This window comes from Pogona vitticeps, chromosome 3, assembly GCF_051106095.1.
Source record: "Pogona vitticeps strain Pit_001003342236 chromosome 3, PviZW2.1, whole genome shotgun sequence".
Classification (NCBI taxonomy): Eukaryota; Metazoa; Chordata; class Lepidosauria; order Squamata; family Agamidae; genus Pogona; species Pogona vitticeps.
The window spans coordinates 245,574,458-245,592,545 of record NC_135785.1 but is presented as its reverse complement, the minus strand read 5'-3'; the positions used below and the strand labels follow the sequence as shown (position 1 = coordinate 245,592,545).

General features: G+C 40.4%; 1 protein-coding gene and 1 long non-coding RNA gene across 3 annotated transcripts in view; one reads left to right on the top strand and one right to left on the bottom strand.

The window, feature by feature from the left end:
• CUL5 (cullin 5) overlaps window positions 1–18,088 on the top strand; it is a 45,798-nt gene that overhangs the window by 10,999 nt on the left and 16,711 nt on the right. For both annotated transcript variants that reach the window (XM_020803134.3, XM_020803133.3), the window contains 7 exons: window positions 87–228; window positions 965–1,110; window positions 1,191–1,271; window positions 5,122–5,215; window positions 8,874–9,004; window positions 15,656–15,763; window positions 17,123–17,187. In XM_020803134.3, the coding sequence (XP_020658793.1) occupies window positions 87–228; window positions 965–1,110; window positions 1,191–1,271; window positions 5,122–5,215; window positions 8,874–9,004; window positions 15,656–15,763; window positions 17,123–17,187 (767 nt within the window). The remainder of the gene's footprint in view (window positions 1–86; window positions 229–964; window positions 1,111–1,190; window positions 1,272–5,121; window positions 5,216–8,873; window positions 9,005–15,655; window positions 15,764–17,122; window positions 17,188–18,088) is intronic.
• Window positions 4,064–4,682, bottom strand: LOC144588068 (uncharacterized). Its single transcript, XR_013543403.1, has 2 exons — window positions 4,582–4,682; window positions 4,064–4,334 (listed from the first exon to the last, which is right to left on the bottom strand). It is a non-coding gene; the product is annotated as an uncharacterized LOC144588068 (long non-coding RNA).

The window sequence follows — 18,088 nt, the reverse complement described above, 5'->3', positions numbered from 1 at the left end:
TCTTTGAGACTTAAAATTTAAACAGTTGCCATTTGGAAGTCTGTATATAGTTCTCCTAATATATTTTCTTGTTTTTGTCTTTGTAGCTCATGTTAGATACTTGGAACGAGTCCATATTTTCAAACATAAAGACTCGACTTCAAGACAGTGCAATGAAGCTGGTTCATGCGGAACGACTAGGGGAAGCCTTTGACTCCCAACTTGTCATTGGCGTTAGAGAATCTTATGGTATGTTTTATACATGGGCCAAGACTGCAGTCTCCCCTTTTATATAGCTTTCATCTAAGCTGAAAAGATAGCTACCAGATCATACTGGAAAATGGTAATATTTTAAATCCACCAACTAATATGTTTTTGGAAAATGTGTTAATAATATATATCTTTAGAAAATCATGGTTTTAGGGATACAGGATCCTTTCCATACAGTGCAATGCAAGGTTGTAGTCATAAATCTGCAGTTTAAAATATCTGTAAATTATGGATGTTTTATCTTGCTAGAAACTTGTTCCTTATTTTAACTGGTGAATAAGGAGTTGATTCAGATGCTTTTGGCAGTGATAATCTTCAGATTTGTATCACTACTGCTTTTACACAGTCCTTGGCCATAAGATTAGTACATGGGGGAAAAGATCTGAAATGTCATGGACTAGGTATGTAAGGGAAACTGAGATAAGTACGCACACTCCTGCAAATGATCCTAAAACATCCAGTTTACTACATGATGTTAAAAAAAAAGGTGTGAAATATTTTCTGGAAGCATTTTATTTGCTCAAAAGTTGGTTTTAGGAAAATGCCTAAGGAATAATAATTTTATCTCCATATCATTGTAATTTTATCTCCAGATCGTCATAATATTTTCATGGTTCTACCTCTGATATTTTCATTTTTTCTCATTCAGAAGATTAAGTGTATTTTTTCATACAAAAGAAGAAGAAAGAGCTCATCTTGTTATTTTTTGTTACAGTTAATTTGTGTTCCAATCCAGAAGATAAACTCCAGATATATCGGGATAATTTTGAAAAAGCATACCTTGATTCAACAGAGAGATTTTATAGAACTCAAGCCCCTTCATATTTGCAACAAAATGGTGTACAGAATTATATGAAATATGTAAGTGAAAAAGTCCATACAAGGCTAGCTGTGCTACAGATATTAATATTTTAAGTGACTGTTGTTCTGCTTCTGCACAGGCAGATGCTAAACTAAAGGAAGAAGAAAAAAGAGCACTACGGTATTTAGAAACTAGGCGGGAATGTAACTCTGTAGAGGCGGTAAGTATAAATTGTGGATATATTGTGTACAATATATCATTTATTGTCTTAGTTGTGCAACAGTTCATATGTTAGAAGGTATAGTAAATGAAGTAACGGCTCTCACAATTTGGAATACAGTGTCACTGCAAACTTATTCTTTTATCCACTTAAAATATTAGAGCTAATTGCACTCAAAGTAGCTCCACTGTCTCAGTAATGAGAAATTGAAATTACACAATATCAGAGATTGCTCTCTAGTCCACATCTTTGATATGTCAGTGCAGACAGATCTGTTGTACAAATTAAAAGTCAACAAACCTACCATATTTTTCAATGTATAAGACTATACTTTTGTCTGAAATCTTTAGACTAAAAATTGAGAGTCTTATACATGGAAGTAAGCTGAGGAGAGAACAAAAACAAGGGGAGGGGAAAGCAGGGATCAAAGCGATCCTGCAGCACTTTGATCCCTTTCCCCCTACACTTGCTAAGTCCCACTTTGATTTCTTAATTTTGGATTAGAAAAGGGGGGGTCTTATACATGGGGGCATCTTATACACGAAAAATACGGTAAATGCCAAATTCTGGTGAGTGAAGTATGCCAGTATGAGGCTTGTTGCTTGTGGTTAATGAGTTCTTTCTTTGATTCCAAAGCTTTTCATGGCTTGCGTGCAGTTAGTCTCATTGCACATAAGATGTGCAGGCCTTGAGTTGGAAGCAGAAACTCTTTAATTACCAACAATCTGCTGCTGCCCATAATGGAGGCTGCTAGTTGTAAAGAGTTTCTGCTTCCATGCCCAGGTTTCTTTGTCACATGCAATGAAATTAATTGTCCACAAACTGCATGAGCCTTGAGACTGAAGCAAGAACTCTTTAAGTACAGTGGTGCCTTGCATAGCGATCACTCCGTATAGTGATGAAATCGCTTAGCGACGCTGTTTTTGCGATTGCAAAAGAGATCGCTTTGCGATGATCCCTATGGGGAAATTTCGCTTTGCGATGATCGCAGGGAAGCGATCATCGCAAAGCTCCCATTTTCGGCCAGCTGATCGGCTGTTTCAAAATGGCCGCCCGCTGTTTTCAGGCATGGATTCCTCGCTTTGGAGGCACCGAAAATGGTGGCTCTATGGAGGATCTTGCTTAAAGGTGAGTTTTAAGCCCATAGGAATGCATTAATCGCGTTTTAATGCGTTTCTATGGGCTTTTTATTTTCGCTTATCGATGTTATCGCTTAGCAGCGATTTTTTCTGCACGAATTAACATCACTAAGCAAGGCACCACTGTACCAGCATGTCCTCAGCTGGATGACACTGCATCAGTTCATGCTGGTGTACTTTGCCCAGTAGTATTGTGGTTGTTACAACATAACTGTACACATAAATCAAGAGTTTCAGTATTTCTTCTCTGTGGTCTTTATTGAAAAATAAATAAAGCTTAGTCTGAAAGTAATAGGATGATGTCATCTATTGAATGATAAGATCTTATGCTGTATGCTGTTTTTTCTTGTTTTTATTTTACAAACTGTACAGCATAACATTAACAATGTTATACAAGTGTAAGGTGAGATAGAATATTAAAAACCAATTAAAAATAATCAACAGATATTATTAGACTGGGTTCAGATTCAGGTTTTCTTGGTTCTGGTGTGCAGTGTTGAACTGAGTTGCCTCGAATAGATGTGTGTTCTGGATGCTTAGGAATTCAGTCCTCTACATCTTTTACCAAAAGGTAAATAACACTGCATTGAATAGATCCTACATCTAAGTAGGCAGGGTTTCTACTGAAAAATATGTCTGTCAACTTTAAGCTTTATTTAATTCTGGTTGGAAGAGGACTATAGTAATTCTGTAGAGAAACTATTGAGTTAATTGTGGTGGGAGATATTTGAGCCTCATATTTTAAAGTTTCATGGTGTGCCCTTAGTTTAATATCTACAAAAGTATTTGAAAGATCTAGTGTAAAACTATATAGTTGTTTCATCTAAACTAGAGCTGAGCATTGTGCACCTCCCAGAGACATCTTTGTGTGTCCCAAAGGCAAATGTTTTATGCTTTAGGCCAAAAAAATTGCCTGTTCTGACCCTGGAAACCTCAGGAGCCTGATTACATGTGTGCCCTAATACAGTGGTGCCTCGACTTACAAATGCCCCTACTTACAACCATTTCAAGTTACGACCAGCTCCGGCCACAAAATTTTGCTTCGACTTACGAACAGAAAAAGGCAAGGAAAAAAGGCGGGAAATTCAAATTGCTAACTGTAGGTGCCGACGAGGCTGCTTCTTTGTAGCTCTTTTGCCCTAGCAGTTAAAGAGTGTGCGATCGGAGGAGGCTGCCTGGTAAGGTAATGTGCTGTTTTCTGCTTTTTAAAAACTGTTTGGGTGTTTTTGCAGCGTGGTTTTGGGCTGAGAGGGGTTATGTTTCTGTGCTGTGATGGGTCTTGGGGGTTTTTTTGTTCCCCCCAATTTCCACTGGGTCTTGGGGGGTTTGTTTGTTCTTTGGTTCCCCCCCCCATTTCCAGTGAGTCTTGGGAGGTTTGGTTGCTTTTTGTTTGGAGTGTTTTTTCCCATTTCCGATGGATCTTCGGGATTTGGTTGCTTTTTGTTTCCTCCCCTCATTTCTGATGGGTCTTGGGGGGTTGGTTGCTTTTTGGGTTTATTTCCCCATTTCCGATGGGTCTTTTTCCTTTGTTCTCTTTGCATTTCTGAACTGCCCCTTTGTTCTCTGTGCATTTCTGAACTGCTTTGTTTGTTTTCTGTGCATTTCTGAACTCCTCCCTTTGTTCTCTGTGCATTTCCAACCTGGTCCCTTTGTTTTCTGTGCATTTCCAATGGGTCTTGCATACTTGATTCCTTTTCTTCTCCCCTCCCCCCCCCCCCTTTGGCCAGAAAGGATCAATCACATTTCCAGTTAGTTTTGCTGTGATTTTTTTTGGTGATTTTTTCCCCTTTGGCTGGAACAGATTAATTGTATTTCAATGCATTTCAATGGAAAATAGTGCTTTGATTTTCGACCATTTCGACTTACGACCATCTTCCGGAACCAATTAAGTATATAAGTCGAGGCACCACTGTACCACCAACTCCTGAAATAGAATAAATGAAAGAGTTACCTGGGCACTTCCTGATTGTTTTTTTAAATTACAACATCAAACATTTTGTGAGCTACAGCAGCCTTTGACCCTGAGGTCTTCCACCCATTTCGTAGACCTTATATTGCAGTTATGTAACATTGTGTTTACTTTATAAAGTAGCTAATAGGATATTGCAGACCTGAAAATAGAACAAATATATTGATTTATGTGGTGTAATATAAGAAGGTACAGTACTCACTATGAGGTAGCTCCTGCAGGAAATAACCATTTTTCCTTTTGGGTTGTCTCTCTGCATGTTTTCTCAGAGCTAAATATTGAAATAGATATAGATTAGTTCTGAGCAAATATAAACAGGACTAAGGTACTCCCATCCATTTTTTAAAATTTAAATTCATCAAAAATATAGATAGAAATGCATCTAACATAAGAGAGGTGGCCAGAATGTGCTTCATACTTGGATTCTGAGTTGTACAGAGATGCAATTTTTGATGGATAATGTAAGTGTACAGATGTAAGTTGAATTCAAGAAATCTGTCAAACCATAGTTTTAGCAAGCTCCCCACACCAAAATTGCAAAGTAGTTCTGGGTTACAATCCTAATTTAGAAAAAATTCATTAGACCATAATTTTGGTAGCTCAGGTGAAGTAACTGATCAAAGATCTGTGGCTGAAAGGAGAAAGGAAGTGCAAGGAAGAGTCTTGTTCCTGATGTTTCAAACAATGGTTGTGGAATAATCTGAGTTAAGCAAATCTCAAGTGTTGCCTTCCTACCTTTCAGCTTATGGAGTGCTGTGTAAACGCTCTGGTGACATCTTTTAAGGAGACGATTTTAGCTGAATGCCAAGGCATGATCAAACGAAATGAAACGGAAAGTAAGTGAAAGTTGACCTGTTTTTTTCTGCATTAGATTGCCAACAGAACACAAAAATTGATTTAATGTAATACTGGGTGTAGTTGGTACAGAAAAAAAAGTGTGATGCACACTGTATTAATTCTTAGTAAGGAAGTTCACCAAAAATACATTTTGATGTTAAAAGTTAAAAACTATTGGCTCCCTTCTGTCATCATAATTTAATTAGTGTTACTGTATAAAGAGATTTTATAGCTATCTTTGTTGTCATTGTTGTTGTTACTTTTATCCTGCCCTTTCTCAAGAGATATCAAGGCACTGTTATTGTCAAAACAACCCTGTGACGTTGGTGAAGCTCACAAATGTTAGTTGGTGCAGTGTCACTTGTTGAACTTAAGGGCTCCCTGGCAATGGAACCCAGTTTTTCCCATTCCCACTCCCATGCTCTGAAGCAGAATGGAAAGCCTGTCACCCTTCTGTTGCTGATGGATTCAGGTTCCCATCAGCTCCTGCTATCTTGACCAATAATAAGGGTTGGTGGGAATAGTTATTCATCAATGCCTGGAGGGCCATGGTTTCCCTTTAACCACTTCATCCCATATTCATATATTTATTTACTTATACTGTATTACACTCTGTTCACTCAGTGTATCTCTTTTTCATTGATGACCAGAATGCTATTGTTAGTTTAATGCTTGTGTAAGGGAGATCAGGTAAGTCTTGATAGCAAATTGCTACTTGTTAACGAGGTGCTGGTTGTGTTCCTTGGCATGCAAGCACATGCCTGAGAACATAAGCAGTGCCTAATTAATAAACGCAAATTTGTCACCAAGGCTTATGGTATTTTACTTATGCAAGCATAAATCAGTGATAGCATTCTAGGCAGTAGTGCTGATGTTTCTCAGTTAGTGGTAGTCCAGTGTTACCTGGAAGTAAACACTATTTCAATATAATTTATTAATTGCATTCTAGAATTTTCTTTGTTTAATCACATTTGATCAGTGTTGCCATTTAGGTTGTAATAAGAATAATTTGAGCCAAATGTTGCCATTTAATTAAACAAGGAAACTTATGGAAGCAAATGAATCCTACTAATATAAATAGGATTAAATTTTTTATTGTCTGAAGAGGCATTCAGACACCCTTGTGGATCCATGAATTGGATGTTTCTCTTGATTTGCTGTTGACTTCTACTTCATCTTGTTTCTTGAACTATTGCTATTACTGTTTGGATCTCATTATTTATGTCTTTGTCAACTAGTGTAGGTGGTTGTGTCATCTTATTTGCTATTAGCTGCCCAGAGTAGTGCTTAGATGGGTGGGATAGAAATTCAGATAATTAATTAATTAATTAAATTTAAAATATATGCCTTATGGCTAAGAAAGATGATAAAATTCAATTTTACTATTTAAAAAATTACAATCCTAATTCAGTAAAAGCAAACAGATAATTTTATCATGCAGTTCAAGGTAAAGTAACATTACTGTACCACAAATAGAGAAAATAAATCAATTTTTAAAATTGCCGTTTGTTCAGTATTGATTTCAGTATATAAACATTTAGCTATGGTAGGCTCTGGGAGTTCAAGACCTTAAAACTATGCCTGGCTTCTTATCCTGGCAGCAGTTGTTTGGCACAGGTCCAGAGCTGAATATAGCAAAATACTAAACCTTATACAAGTATAACTTTCAACTCTCAAGGGAAACAAGGTTATATAGGAACATGTCGCTGAAATGAAATTGATCAGTGAATCTGATGTTTTGCAGTGAATTTCATTTCTCCGGTTCTATCGAATCTCAGAGAAATTAGTCCATAAAGCAGCTTTGTCTGTGTAGTTTCACTTCTGTCTGATGTGCACCTTATAAAATAAGCCAGTGGATATTCCTGTGAAGAAGCACTGGTGGTGTTTTTTAAGTAGATGCATAGTGAATACCCTGCTGCCTGGGGTTGGAGAAGCAGTTTGTTTGGTTTGAATTTCATCCTCCTTTCAGTAAAATGCAGCATCATGTCATTGCCTTCTCAAGGATATTTGTAGCCCCACTTTTCATCTGTCGATTGCTTTAAAATAGAGTGATGAAGTTGGTAGACCACATGGAGCCTCCTGAGCCTCTGTTGATGCGCTGACTTGCCAGACTACAATGCACCTTGAATAAAAGAATTGGCCCTCAGTATTTAAATCATTCTCCTCAGAGGCCACTGGAGGTGTTGATTTGTCCTATGAACACAATTCTTCTCCCCTTTCACACACCGCAGCTTTAATTTTAAAAAAACCTGGAAATTGTAGGTGTTCCCTTCCTGTTTATAAAAGGGAGCTTGAAGGGTGATGATATGTTTACAGATGCATGATCTGTATTTTGGGAGCAAAGTATTTTCCCCCAGGGTATTTTGGAAGGGAAAAATGTCAGTCGAGTGTCCAGCCCTCCAAAGCCGGGAGTGAGGGACAAAATGACACTTGGACTTGTCTTTGCTTTTAAAAGAAAACGAAAATGTTTATAATGCAGCACTTAGGCCAACTTGTAAAAATAATTATTTTTGTAAGAACAGAATCCAATGTAGAAACCTTTTTAGTGAATATGAGTGGAAACCAGATGGAATGGGTTTTGTTACTAAAATTTGCAGAGGTTGCAAAAACTGAAATTAGATTGATCTCTCTACCTAAGTTATCAAACTCTCTGTATGCAATCTGAATCTTCAAGTTGAAGGTCAGGATTCAGGGTGCAATCTCTTTTCCCTCCCAATTTTTCCCATCCAGAGCCATTTATGGCTTTTTTCAATTCTGGGAGTTAACCATGTTATCTTGTTCCATGAGCACTGTGATTTTCAGATCTGGTTTCAAGGATCTGAGTTTGGCTTCACTGTGGTTTTTCCCTGGTGTGTATGTAATGCATGACAATGGTTAATTCTGAAGAAGAAAGGGAAAAATTAGTTCAAGGAGAAGACAGTGTTTTCAAAGGGGAGAGAATGTGTACCTTTAAGAACATCTCTCAGTTTGGAAACTCTGGTTTGGAAGGATTGTATAATCATCTCAGATATGATGATAATAATGATAATGACAATCTTAGAACTACAGACCTGAAAGGGACCCTGTGGATCATTGGCTCCAGCCCCTGCCCAAGATAGTTTTTAATGTTCACTCACTTTTAATTATTTAATCATATTAGTTTAGTGTATAGTTTAATTAGTGTATAGTTTAATTGTTTCTTAATGTTTAACTTACTATGTTTTTAATTCTGTTCTTTTAATATTGCAAGCTGTCTTGGTTCCCCTTATAGGAGAAAGGCGGCCTATAAATAAAAGCAATTAAAAATTAAAGCAAAGAGTCACAGTAGAGAATTGGACACCTAACCTCTGGCTGCACAGCCAGATGCTTAAACCCTTGAGTTAATCAGTTTTCATATAATTTTTCAGTGCATGGTGGAGAATAGTTTTTTTAGAAGTTGAACTACTGAGTTAGCTCAGTGGTTTAGGTCCATGATTGTGGAGCCAGAGATTGGGAGTTTGGTTCCCCACAGTATCTCCTTGACACGGGCTGAACTCAGTAATTCATAGGGTGCCTTCCAACTCTGAAGTTCTAAGAAGAATGAACAGAACATCTTTACAAGTCTATATATATAAAGCTGCCAGAGTTCTACCTACTTATGAACTGACTGATGGCTTCGTCAACATTTTGTGTTTTCAGAGTTGCATTTAATGTTTTCATTGATGGATAAAGTTCCTAATGGAATTGAGCCTATGTTGAAAGATCTGGAAGAACATATTGTTAGTGCTGGATTAGCAGATATGGTAGCAGCAGCTGAAACTATTACTACTGTAAGTAGATCTTTCTTGTCTTTATTCCTTACATCTTCTTAGTGAGAGCTTTCTAGAAATATCAGAAAGAAGTGGTCGTAAGACCAAATGGGCAGGGTATTAAATAAATAAATAAATAAATAAATAAATAAATAAATAAATAAATAAATAAATAAATAAATAAATAAATAAATAAATAAATAAATATCAGTTGAATAAATTACTGAGCCTACCACTATAAAGTAGAGCATTGAGTTGGATTCGCTGGTCTTACAGGCCCTTTCAAAATAAGTTATTTTATGATTCTATGGTTCTATGATTCATTCCCTGCAGTAGCTATGGACACAGGTGACTGTAGCTAGGGCTTTTCCTTCCTCTTTATGGATTCAAAGCCAGCAGTTTGTGTGCTGCTGAGGATCAGTGTGAGTGTAACATGGACACAAGTAGCCCTGGGCTCACATACACCCTTTCTGTGCAGAAGGGAGTTACGGATGTTAATGCAAATTGAGAGGCAATCTGGCTAGTGTTAGCCATGTTTAGTGCCAGTGATTAAGGCTGACAAGAGGCTGGAGGAGGAGATATGCAGTGGAGAAGTCACAAGGGCATGTTCATAAAACTGACTTCAGCAAACTAAAAGAGGGTGGGTTTGGTTTGCAGCCTGTGTTTGATCTGTACCGGGCCACAGAGAATGCTCACAGTTTCTCATGTTCCTGAATGAAAAGTTTTTGTGCTCACAGGTGTTATGCTATCTGAATATAATGTAGAAACGCACTTGTGAAGGTGTGAAGGAGGAGAGTGTGCCATCCCCAGAAGATAAAGGAAAGGAGGGAGGGGAGAAAGCAGAGAGAGAGCAGGAACAGGAGGACCTGAGGGAGAACGTGGGGGCAACGGATAAAAGGGAAAGGAGGTGGAAATTTGAAGTGAGTTTAGTGAAAGAGCGTGAGGGTAAGAAAGGGGGGGCAAGAGCTGTCGGTTTGGGAGGAAAGTATAAGTAGCCAGGGAGAGCGTCAGTTTGAGGTAGAACTGGAGTTGTGGAAGAGGAAGAGAGAGCTGGAGAGGCTGAGAGAATATGAGAGAGTAAAGACTCAGGAGCTGTTGAGGGACTTCCCTAACCTGAAGCTTGGAGGGTTGCTACCGGACCCAGTCCTGAAGGAGAGTGGAGAGGTGAAGTATGAGCCTCTAGAGTAGTCGGTAGTAGTCTTTCCCAAGAATAAGGGGCGCAGGCAGCCGGTAATAAGACCCGATTTGTGTTAAAACACTCCCCTTATTGAAGGTGAGTGGGCAAGGCACCCATGCTGCGGCACCATTTGCGCAGTACGGAGTGCACCCCTTTGGAAGCCAACAGATACCGAGAGGTTTGGCCTAACACCCCTCTAAGTGCAATGGAAGGAGGACAAGACTACATGTTGGACAGTTATGGCTGTTGCCTGAATTAAGCTTTTTCGACCCCATCATGAATAATGTTGATTTATGTATGTATGTATGTATGTATGTATGTATGTATGTATGTATGTATGTATGTATGTATGTATATATGTATTTATTTATTTATTTATTTATTTATTTATTTATTTATTTATTTATTTATTCCATTTATACCCCGCCTATCTGTTTGTCGCGATTTACCAGTTGTTAATAAAGATGAAGCTGTTAAAGCTAAGAAGACGTCTCCAGTGGTATTTCCCGCGCAAAGTGAGTTGTCAAAATTTGAAACCGAATGCATTCACACTGGCGCCCAACGTGGGGCAACACCTGACACGGGAAATAGGGATTTTGCAAAGCTGCAGCAAATGATTGAGAAGCAAGAGAAACTGATTGAAAACCTAACGGAGCAACAGACTTTGTTGACTAGGCACTTGCTGGCTAGGAAGGATGAAGAGGGGAAGTCTAGCCGAGCCCAGGAGGGACTGAAGAACCCCTGGGTTGCGGGGCCAGCGCCAATAAGAATACAAAAGATGGGAGTGTCAAATGACCCAGAGGCTTACTTACACACTTTCGAGGGAGTGGTGGTCGCAGCGGGCTGGCTGAAGGAGCAGTGGACATTGATATTAATTCCTTGTCTGACAGGCGTGCTCCAAGAAGTGGTTGACACATTATCGGCGGGAGAAGCCTCCCAGTATGAGGTAGTGAATACAGCTATACTAAGGACATTGAACTTGACAGAGGAATCGTATTGGAAAAGGTTTAGAGAATTAAAGCTGAAAAACAGCGCACATCCTCGGACGTTGGTACAGAGGATGAAAGCAAACCTAGTGAGGTGGCTGAAACCCGAAGAGAAGACGAAGTAGGAGATCTTAGAGATATTAGTGATGGAGCGGTTGGTTACAACACTCGGGAGCAGTTTGAAGAATTGGGTACTAAGGAATCGTCCAACAAAGCTAGAGGAGGCGGTCCAACTGCTAGAGGATTTTTGCCTGGCCAAAGAGAGCACCAGAGACAACTTTTCGACCTGGGAAAAGGTGCGACCTTGTGAGAAGATGGCGACCTGAGGTAATGGAGCTACGCCACGAGGAGCTCCCAGCCCACATGATCTCACTAAAGGGCGCCCCTTTGAGCCGATGTGGCCAAAGCCGGTACGCCCTATGATGATCGACCATCGGCTATTTGAGAGCACTGCTGGAACCGGGACAATCAAGAGTGGATGGCCCATTTGTTTCGATTGTGGGCACCTGGGACACGTCTGTCGCGAGTGCCCTGGCTTGGACTGTTCTTGGGTAGGAGCAGAGTCAGGACCAATACAAGTATGGGGATCTGAGAGGGATGGTTGGTAGGTGATGGCCTGGATAAACGGAGAGAAGAAAAGAGCGCTTATAGATACCGGTTGTGGGAAGACTTTGGTGCGAGACTTGGGGTGGGGGCGAAGCCAGAAGAGGAGTTTACGATCCAGTGCATTCATGGAGACTCTAAAACATATTGGGCTGTGTGGGCGGATGTGCAAGTAGAAACTGAAAGCAAGAGAATCAAAGTGGGGGTCGTTCCAGATTTGTCTCGGGAAATGTTGTTGGGGCATGATTGGGTGGGAAGGTGAAAGTTTGTACCATTCAAGGAGGGTTTACAAGGGGAAGAGACTGAAAAAGCGATTGAAAATGACTTTCTGCAGGAAACATCGAGAGAACAGACCAGGATGTGGCAGCAGGATGATGAGACGCTGCAGGAGGCTTTACAAGAAGCAGGAGAGGTAGGGAGTGTTCAAGCTGGAGAGATGAGGTTAGAACTAATAGAAGGACTTCTGTATCATGTGGACTGTGAGGGAAACAAACAGCTAGTGGTGCCCTCTAATTGGAGAAAAGAGGTAATGCGACTAGCCTATGATATCCCTATGGCAGGCCACCTTGCTCTAGAAAAGATGAAGTCAAGAATTTTACATAGATTTTGGTGGCCAGGCATGGGAAAGGAGATAGAGGATTATTGTATCACTTGCCAACCATGTCAAATTACACAAAGGAAGCCACGGCCAGGGGCTTCGCTCATTCCCATGCCATTGGTAGATCATTCCTTTGATAGAATAGGAATTGACATTGTGGGGCCCTTATTAAAACTGGGAGGGGGCACACCCACATTCTTGTATTGATAGACTATGCTACCAGGTACCCTGAAGCAATCCCCCTGCGGTCAACCACAGCCACTGCCATAGCCAAGGAATTGATGCAAGTTTTCACCAGACTAGGTTTCCCTAGGGAGGTACTGATGGACAAAGGGACAAATTTCATGAGCCAAACCTTAAAGGAGATGTGGAAATTATTGGAGGTTCGACCTTTGCGTACAGCAGTATATCATCCTCAAACTAACAGTTTAGTTGAAAGTTTTAATAAAACCTTAAAGGGGATGCTAAGGAAGCTAGTCATGGACAAACCAAAAAGATGGCACCTACTGGTGGCCCCACTTATGTTTGTTATAAGAGAAGTCCCGCAAGTGTCCACAGGGTTCTCCCCATTTGAGATGATGTATGGTTAGAACCCTAGGGGGATATTAGATTTAGTAAAGGAGAAATGGAAAAGCAGTAAAGATGAGGCTCATACAGTGGTGAAACGTGGTAGAGATGAGAGAACATCTGAACAAGGTGGCACAGTTATCCAAGGTAAATTTGGCAACTGCGCAACAGGGACAAAAGAGAAGGTATGATCAAAACTTCAGACCCAGACAATTCCAGCCAGAGCAAAAGGTCCTCCTTCTCTTGCTGGCAGAAGCTCTGAATTACTCTCAAGGAAGGTCTGACCTAGTGCTTGGACAAGGGCTGACGGAAGAGCAAGTAACCCAAGTCAGAGAATTAGAAGCAAATTATCAAGATGTGTTCTCAGATCATCCAGGCTACACAACTCTGATTGAACACCAGATCCATACCAAGCCCAATGTAGTAGCAAGATCCAGGGAACACAGTTGGCCTTACCATATGAAAGAAACTATAAATAGGGAAGTGGAGGAGGTGTTGGAGATGGGAGTTATAGAACCTTCTAGAAGTCCATGGAGAAGTTACCCGGTGATAGTGCCTAAAGCTGATGGGAAGGTCCTGTTGTGCATTGATTTCCATAAGCTGAATGAAGTGTCCAAGTTCGATGCCTACCCTATGCCAAAGGTGGATGATTTGTTAGAACGACTGAGTCAGTCTAAATTCCTGACTTTGTAGGACCTCACTAAGGGGTATTGGCAAATTCCCCTCAGGGCTGAAGGAGAAGACGGCCTTCGTGACCCCAAAGGGGTTGTTCCACTTCTCCCGCATTCCTTTTGGACTGCATGGCGCAGCAGCCACTTTTCAGAGGTTGATGGACCAAGTGTTAGAGCCGGTCCAACAATTTGCTGGCGTCTACATAGATGACATCTTTATATTTAGCAGGAGCTCAGAAGAGCATTTGAGGCACCTTGAAGCAGTATGGGAGGAGCTAAGGAAGGCAGGCTTTAAGGTAAAACCCCAAAAATGTAGGGTAGCTAGGAAGGGAGTAACTTACTTAGGGTATCAGATTGATCAAGGAAGAATACAACCTGTGCCAGAGAAGGTGGAGAAGATCACTGATTGGAGAGTGCCACAGAGTAAGAAGGAGGTACAATAGTTCTTAGGCCTGGCCGGATACTGTAGGCAGTTTGTCTCCAATTTTGTTGAAATTGCAGCCCCTTTGACAGTTTTGACTAAAAACAACACCCTTAGGTGGGTACGGTGGGGCACATCAGAACATCAGGCTTTTGAACAGTTACAATCCATACTAAGTGAATTACCTAGTCGATACACTCCCGATTTCAACAGACCTTTCTTGGTGCAGATCGATGCCTCAGAATGCGGATAGGAGCTGTACTAGCTCAAGAACAAGAAGGGGTGGAATATCCAGTGATGTATTTGAGTAAAAAACTATCCCCAAGAGAACAGAAGTACTCCACCATAGAGAAAGAAGTGTTTGGAGCAAAGTGGGCGGTACAGACACTACGATATTACCTCTTGGGGGCACCATTTATTTTAGTCACTGCTCATGCCTCCCTCCAATGGTTAAATCGGATGAAAGATTGTAATCCCTGTCTTACCAGCTGGTACTTGAGTCTACAACCCTATGCCTTTGAAGTCAGGTACAAGAAAGGGATGGCACATGCTAATGCGGACTGTTTTTCCCGACAGGGAAAGTGGGAAGAAGTGACCACCATGGAGGAGACGGCAAACTCGTTGGGGGTGTGTGTGAAGGTGTGAAGGAGGAGAGTGTGCCGTCCCCAGAAGATAAAGGAAAGGAGGGAAGGGAGAAAGCAGAGAGAGAGCAGGGAGGGCCTGAGGGAGAACGTGGGGGCAATGGATAAATGGGAAAGGAGGGGGAAATTTGAAGTGAGTTTAGTGAAAGAGCGTGAGGGTAAGAAAGGGGTGGAGCAAGAGCTGTTGGTTTGGGAGGAAGGTATAAGTAGCCAGGGAGAGCGTCAGTTTGAGGTAGAACTGGAGTTGTGGAAGAGGAAGAGAGAGCTGGAGAGGCTGAGAGAATATGAGAGAGTAAAGACTCAGGAGCTGTTGAGGGACTTCCCTAACCTGAAGCTTGGAGGGTTGCTACCGGACCCAGTCCTGAAGGAGAGTGGAGAGGTGAAGTATGAGCCTCTAGAGTTGTTGGTAGTAGTCTTTCCCAAGAATAAGGGGCGCAGGCGGCAGGTGATAAGATCCGATTCGCGTTACAACACTCCTCTTATTGATGGTGACTGGGCAAGGCACCCATGCTGCGGTACCATTTGCGCAGTACAGAGTGCACCCCTTTGGAAGCCAACAGATGGCGAGAGGTTTGGCCCAGCGCCCCTCTAAGTCCAATGGAAGGACAAGACTACATGTTGGACAGTTATGGCTTGTTGCCTGAATTAAGCTTTTTCGACCGCATGATGAATAATGTTGGTTTACCAGTTGTTAATAAAGATGAAGCTGTTAAAGTTAAGAAGACGTCTCCTGTGGTATTTCCCGCGCAAAGTGAGTTGTCGAAATTTGAAACCAAACCTATTCACAGCACTTTATCACAAATAATAAGCTCCTTAATTCAAATCATATTCCACAAAAACCTAGTGAAGGTTTTATACTCAGTACCTCTGCTGAAGCTTTACATTAAGCTTAAAAGTATTAGAGTAAGTAGTTTATTAGTGCTACTTATTATTAATGTTCACATGCTATTTTTCCCTCACAGATTTGGCTTTTCATTTTTGTTGTTGCTTTGCTTCTTCAATTTTCAGGATTCTGAAAAGTATGTAGAACAATTGCTTACGTTATTTAATCGGTTTAGCAAGCTTGTTAAAGAAGCTTTCCAAGATGACCCAAGATTTCTTACTGCCAGAGATAAGGTATTTTTAGTGTTTTTAATATATTGAACGTTTTAATAAACAATACCAATTCAAGAACCCATTGTTAATCTGCATGGAATTTAAATGGTATAAGTAAAAAGTACCATAATAATAAAACCAGATGTGTGTTGGAACTATAACATAAAGCACATGAAACGTGCCATACATCACTTTAGGGTTTTGTTTTCTCGATAGATTTTAAAATCACCCCAAAAATTAAGTAATTAGAACATGCCCATGTGTTTGAAGCTGGGGACAGAATTAATAGAGCTGAAACTCACTCTTGCTGTCGGTTAGTAATTCTCCAAGGAAAGAAGTAGCCAAACCCTCCCCTTGTAAATATGTAAGGAAGCATCATAGCAGAAACTATGCTATGCCACTGGTAGAGGTTTCACTCACACATTATGGGCATAAAATGTCTAAATCTGGCACCAGTGTAACTTGTGCTTGAAGGCTTTGGCATGCTAAACTACCGTATTTTTCGCTCCATAAGACGCACCTTTCCATAAGACGCACCAATTTTTTAGGAGAAGAAAACAGGAAAATATAATCTGTTTTCTTCGCTCCATAAGACGCACAGACTTTCCACACCCCTGTTTTGTGGGAAAAAAGTGAGTCTTATGGTGCAAAAAATACAGTAAATTCTAGCTGAATCAAAGCTGGATACTTTTGCTAACAGTTAAGAACCAGGCATTTGGCTGTTATCTTAAGAGTTTTATGTATTTAAGTAATTCTGTGTATGATTCTAATCATATAATTGTACTGAAGTGTGTAGTTATAGTCACCGCTATAAATGCCTAGTTCAACAAAATATGTCAATTTATGCAAAAGTATAACTACTTTCCTCAACTGAAGATTTTTCAGAGAATCACAGAATAACGAATTGAAGATTGTAATAAGAAAAATCCATAAAAGAGTGAGAAATTATCATCACCAGATATGGAATATTATTCAGTTATTAAAGGCAGATGACAAAACCATTTTGCTTCTAAATAATCTGAGAACTCTACCCACAATTTGGCAGGTTCACATCTCATGCTGTGTTGATTTGGTGATTGGAAGTGATTATGGAGGCTTATGCACCCTCCCTTGCTCGCCTCCACCTTTGCCTTGGATAGATTTCCTTCTTTCCCAGTGCAGTCAGTTCTTGTTGATTCTCATTAGCTTTTAAGCCTAACACTGAAGTGTAGGTGGAAGGACCACATTAGCACAGAGCATTCCCACTATCCAAACTGTGGTTTGGCAATTAGCCCAGCATGATGTCTGAAGTGGGTCTTTCTATAAAACCTTTATTTTGCTTATGCTAGAACATGCTGCCGTGTTAACAACCTTGACCTGGATGGTTTCATTTTCTTTTAGGCATATAAAGCAGTTGTTAATGACGCTACAATTTTTAAACTTGAATTACCGCTGAAGCAAAAGGGGTAAGTTATTTGAATACTTATTGGAAGTAAATGAGATTCAGTTTGATAGTGTAGCTAGTTCATTAATTAGCTCTGATTTTATAGAGTTGAAAAGGTTGCCAACTCCTGTTCTGAATGCTTAGAGCAGAATCCTGCTGTGTCAAATTCCTTCCACAATGAACCATTGTGTCATTTGTTTGACACTTGCAGAAGGAGCTATCTAGGATCCTGTTTTACAAGTGGAAACTGGGTAGCTCTTCTTTAGCTGTTCACAAGTCTTCTTTCTTAATAGAGATTGTGGTTAGCTTTAGCCCTGACAAGGACCCTTTTCAGTATTGGTGGCCACTTGCAGGCCGTTGTCAAAGTCGTATAGTTGTTCATCCAGTGGTGCTTCTGGAGTTTTATTTTTGCAGGTGATTGCATTTGCTTAATCAGACAGTTCTCAGATGGTCAAATATCTTTTAGCCAATGCAGCAGAAGAATGTGAGACATGTTATGATAGAAGCCAACTTAAATCCAGCCCTACTAAAACTCAAATATGTGCTTTTTATCTAAGACATACACAGACATCTCAGAAACCAGGTTATCTGGAAGGGTGTCCAACCAGATCATTGTTCTGCCCCAAATTGTTTTAGTTGTCAAGCTGCAGAGTTGGAAGGGACACTGTGGATCATTGAATCCAGTGCCTGTCAAGAAGACAGAAAGACTCCCAACTTCTGGTTCTGCATCCAGAAACCTAAAGCACTGAGCTAGATGTATCCTTGAATCATATACTGACCTACAAGAAACACTCCCAGAACACAAAGCAACAGGTTTGTGCAAAGAACATTATTCTTTGAAAGCTATCAGGAACCAGTTAAATCACATAACAGATAAAACAGTGGCTTAAATCCTGTTGGCAGAGGTTTATCCTGCACAATCT